The sequence below is a fragment of the Artemia sp. Qi Xiang Cuo genome, chromosome 19 (genome assembly GCF_049724085.1).
Source record: "Artemia sp. Qi Xiang Cuo chromosome 19, ASM4972408v1, whole genome shotgun sequence".
NCBI classification, from domain to species: domain Eukaryota; kingdom Metazoa; phylum Arthropoda; class Branchiopoda; order Anostraca; family Artemiidae; genus Artemia; species Artemia sp. Qi Xiang Cuo.
This window is the reverse complement of record NC_142812.1, coordinates 3,669,098-3,673,955: the sequence shown is the minus strand read 5'-3', so window position 1 is coordinate 3,673,955 and position 4,858 is coordinate 3,669,098. Positions and strand designations below refer to the sequence as shown.

At 36.5% G+C, this 4,858-nt stretch overlaps 1 protein-coding gene across 1 annotated transcript; it reads left to right on the top strand.

The window, feature by feature from the left end:
• Nucleotides 1-212: 212 nt before the first annotated feature.
• LOC148940417 (serine/threonine-protein kinase Nek6-like) lies at nt 213-752 on the top strand. The gene has a single exon (XM_089104984.1). The coding sequence runs from the start codon at nt 213-215 to the stop codon at nt 750-752; it is 540 nt and encodes a 179-aa protein (XP_088961110.1).
• The last annotated feature ends 4,106 nt before the right edge of the window (nt 753-4,858 follow it).

The window sequence follows — 4,858 nt, the reverse complement described above, 5'->3', positions numbered from 1 at the left end:
CAACTCTATCACTTCTATATATTTTGGCCACACGTGCAAAAAAAAATCGTAATGGATGATACAGAATAATCATTTAAGGTATCGAATCCCAATAACGAATTTTTTTCTTGAATAAAGTTTATTTTACAGTTTTATACATTTTTTTTCATTTTTCAGCATATCTTCGAATTCTGCAATCAATTCGATAGTTTTCTTATAGAACTTCAAAAGAAATGTCATTCATGTTAGATGTCGGGTCCCTGAATGTTAAAAAGAAGTCCTATGGATTACCTGACACTCATTTGGTTGACTCTTTTCCTCAACTCGCAAAAAAAGTTGGCAGTGGCAAGACTGCAGAGGTGTATACTTCTATGTATCTTCCTAAACAAATTGTAGTTAAGAGATATATAGGGTCTTATGCCAACGTACAATATGAATCTCTTATTGTTAAGGAGGCTTCCTGTTTGTTCAAGGGTAGGCACTCAAAGATTTTGAGGCTTATTTTTGTCTATCCCAATGAAATGTCAATTGGAATGGAATCTTGTCAGATAGAGATGGACGCGACAAAGGGGGGTATTGTTCTTATTGCAGAGAGGCAATTAATCTGGCTTATGTCTGAAGCAGAAGCTTGCTATAGGAATAGGTTTGCTCTAAAACCATTTTTTGAAATGGCAAAACAGGTGGCATCTACCTTAGAGCATCTACACAAGCTCGAAGTTGTACATTCTGACATCAAATCAGCTAATGTACTTGTTAATTCTGGGGAAGCATAGAACTCCTGGGTTTTTAAACTTTCCGATTTCAGTTCTAGCCGCTTATCACTAGTGACCGCATTGACTAGCTCAATAAAATTAGATTCCCTTCCCAGCTCTTATTGTGGTACTATTCCTTTTATGAGTCCCGAAAGATTGAAATTTGAAAAACCAACCCTTTTATCAGATATTTTTTCGTTTGGAATGATTTTGTATGAATTGCATGACTGTAATCTAAAACATCCATATGACAAGGAATCAATAAATGACATAGACGAAATTGAAACATTAATATTAAATGGCAGTCTACCTAATTAGTCGAAAATATCACGTGAGCTCTTCTTACTCTGCAGACTATGTTGCAAGTACTCAGTATCTACTCGCCCTTCAGCAAGTGACATTTTAAACACATTACAATCTATGGAAGAAAAAGCCTTTCAACAACAACTGTTTGATATTTCAATAATATCCGTCGTATCTTTTGTGTCTTAATTTTATAATTCGCATAAAAAGCTGACTTTTATTTTTGCGTCTGAAATGTACGACTGTAACTGATCTAATATAAAAAAAAACTACCAGTATACCAGACCGACGTAGGCAGAAACGACTCCTATCCTTTTTTCACAGAAAATCTCGACTACCAATACAATATTACCTAGTACCCCGGAAAGAAAAATGGTGTATCGCTCCACGTCAAATATCACTCAGAGCCGTGCTCTTGAACCATCAAATATATCAGATACCATTGCTGGAGCACCCATAAGACACTTTGGAATAATACAATTAAAAGATTTTCAAATGGAGGTTATTACCAGTCTACTGGAAATGAAAGATTTTCTGGTTATTTTGGGAGCAGGCTTTTGAAAATCTCTATGCTGCCATCAAAGTCCATCTGTAATGAGAAGTGGAATCACAATAGTGGGTGTTCTAACCTTGTCCATAAGTCAAAATCAAGTATATTGCCTTATTACTAAAAATCTGAAATCTTGGGTCATAGTAAAAAGAGGGAAAAGAGAGGATCTTCGTCAGTCACTGGAATATATTAAAAAAGCAGCAGACACAAATCCAAATATATTAGTAGGTACTCCTGAAAGTTTATTAGGTCATAACGGTTTAGACGGATTTTTCCGAAGGAATGAACCTTTGCTTTTACAGCATCTCAGACTAGTAGCAATTGATGAATGCCACCTTCTCTACGAATTAGAGGGGTTCCGGACATCCTTCCGCGAAATTGTAAATTTTGAAAGGCTTTTTACAAGCATAAGTCTTTTTGCATTGACTGTCACTCTGTTACCCACGGAGGAACAGCTTGTGTTAACAGAGCTACTCCAGTTTACATATGTTTATCTTTCTCAAATGTAGAGAACTCATATTTTTCAATAAACATAGACTATTATAATCCACAACTGGGAAAACCTAGAGACGATTAATGGACCGACTAATGGGACCTAAAAGTACGAAAATTTGCAATAATCGCAGATTAACAGCAAACAATCATTTACTATTCATATGTGAAGGAAGCAGAGACAGCATGCTCTTTTCTTTTGCAAAATGCCACTACCAACCAAAAACTTGTCCATTTTGTAATGCAAAATTGTGAAATCAAAATTCATTTTGCCATAACTTCTTGTGAATGTGGTTTAAATATTAATAGCATCCAGTGTTTGAGTCAGTTTGTGCTGCCCAAAAATATATCAATGTGGAAGCAGGAGCACGGTCGGGCAGGACAGGATCACACCCAGTCACCGACATATTTGATGTTTAACGAATGTTATCATCTCCGTCGCTTTTTGGATTGGGCAAAAGAAATTTGGTGTGACGCAAAAAAAGGAGTTTTGGAGGATTGTGCCAAGGTTACAGTATATATAAACGCAGCATTTTCAGGAGAGTGCATTCGAAAAGAGCAGCTTTCATTTTTTGGGGAAAGCTGTAGAGCAGAATCAACTCCTTGCTGCAGCAGCTGCAATGGAAAATACGGCACATTACACGGACAACACAACCTTACAGGGAAAAATGTTTGATAATTTTTCTGCATTTGAAAAATATTGTATATTTTGCAGAACCGAAAGAAAGGTTTTAAGTTTTCTTGTAGGACAATCAGAAAAATAGATTGAAGAAAAATTGGATAATCATGATTGTGATGAATGAACCTGTCAATGAAGTGGTGCTGAGACAAAAAAAAGGTTCAGTGCTCTCCTCCGGCCGTCTGTCACGTTGGGACCATTGGACTTGGTGCTTCTTGAATGATTTTTTTGCGGCAAAAAGCAATAACGAAAATATTTCTTTCTAACAGGCTCTGTTCCGAATTGTGAACTTCCAAATTTGTTTTATGAGTCCAGATTTATCATTTTTTCCAATGATTCAGCTAAAAACAACTACAGAAGAAAGAAAATATCTGGTATTTTAGATAATGTTGTTAAACTAATTGAATCCACCACTTTGGAAGAATTCACTTTAACATATCTAAAATTTATTATGTATACGGAGAAAACTGAAACATTGATTAAATTAAAAAAGTGTGACACACTGGAATATACTACATCAGATAAACATAAAAACAGTTGAGATTCTGAACTTGTATTTAGTCAGCGAACATTCACGCGATCTGAACCGCCTACGAAAAAAACCATCCGAAGTCACAGAACATGTTCTAAATAAACTGAAGTGCTCAAGGTCACTATACATGTAAATTAGTGTGCTGGCGCGACAACGTAATTAGAAGACGGGTGTACAGTGGCATTGAAGAATTTTTTTTACCAAGACCAGCTACTTGACACATCGAGGCTCTCATTTAGTTCAGAAAACATGCAAATGCAAGATTGTCCTAGTAAAGCCTATAGATTATGAAGATCGACGACGATTGGTTTTGGCTATAGGGCCCAAAGTGTCACTGGAATCAAATGGTCACAGTCATAGCAGGCCACCCGAAAATACACTTACGAAGGAGGCGCGAAAGGATATAGCAATGACATTAGATAAAGACCCCAATATTACAGTTGCAGATATTCACAAGGGTCTCGATTATTTTCCTGCAGAAAAAAATCAAGCAGCTGCCAATTTGGAACGTGTTAGGAAAGTAGTTGTTCGAACACGAAACTGCAATTTTCCGAGTCTTAAAAGTCAAACAGGGACATTTAATGAGTTTATACAAAAAACTAGTCCTGCTGGACAGCACTCTGACAGTTCAGTGAATTCGAAACTTTAAAATTTAACCAGGGAAGCAGTTAGTAGTTCTTTGGTTGAAGATGATCACTCCTTTTTTGCTTTAATGTTTAAATTTCAAATTGATCTTATTTCTAGAAGAGGGTTTATTATTCCAGACATAAAATATCCAGGAACCATGGCACCAGTTAAATTTGTTTTGAACATTGTAGTTTATGATGAAGAAAACATGCAGTATTTGGTAGCCGCCCTTGTGCTGATGTCAAACTTGACGGCAAAAGCATATAAAACATCATTTGATACTGTATTTGGCATTGCTAAGGAAAACTTTCCAAACTTCCTGCCTCTCGATCGGGCTGTTGATTCAGACTTTTCAGACGCTCAAAAATTATGACCATACAAAGCAGTAAGTCAATCTAACCTCAATGAGACTTAACGTTCATAATCTAATGATCTGGTATGGGTCATAGGTTGCAGGACTCCTTTTATGCGCAGTGTAAGGCGAACAATTCAGAAACTTTGCAAAACAACAGCAGAAAAGATTGTTTTTCTGCTATATGCGAACTTGTTTGTAAAGTATCAACACAACGTGAGGCAGTGATATTTGGGAATTTTAGGAGGGGTACCAAACACAATTCAAATTCAGAAATTTTCTTCAGGCCTTTCAATTAATACTCTAAAATTCTCAAGAGGATGGACTTCCAATTTCCATTGGACAGAGTGGCTACGCACCAACAATCTTAGACTTATTTACAAGAGTTTGTCAAAATTTACAGACGAAGAGTGGGACTATTTGCCAGCAACTACTAAAAGTTGAATCCCGCAATAGAATTTCAACCTACCTCCAGCACACTGTTAGCTGCAATGAAATGGTACTACGGGATGGACAGGTCTATTGCGTCTAGATGTATTGCAGTCCGCAACGGAGTTTCCATTTCTTTTAAGAATAAAAGGTGTAAAACTCT

What these genes read in the sequence shown, in the direction of transcription:
- LOC148940417 (XM_089104984.1), top strand. Translation starts at nt 213, where the DNA reads ATGTCATTCATGTTAGATGTCGGGTCCCTGAATGTTAAAAAGAAGTCC.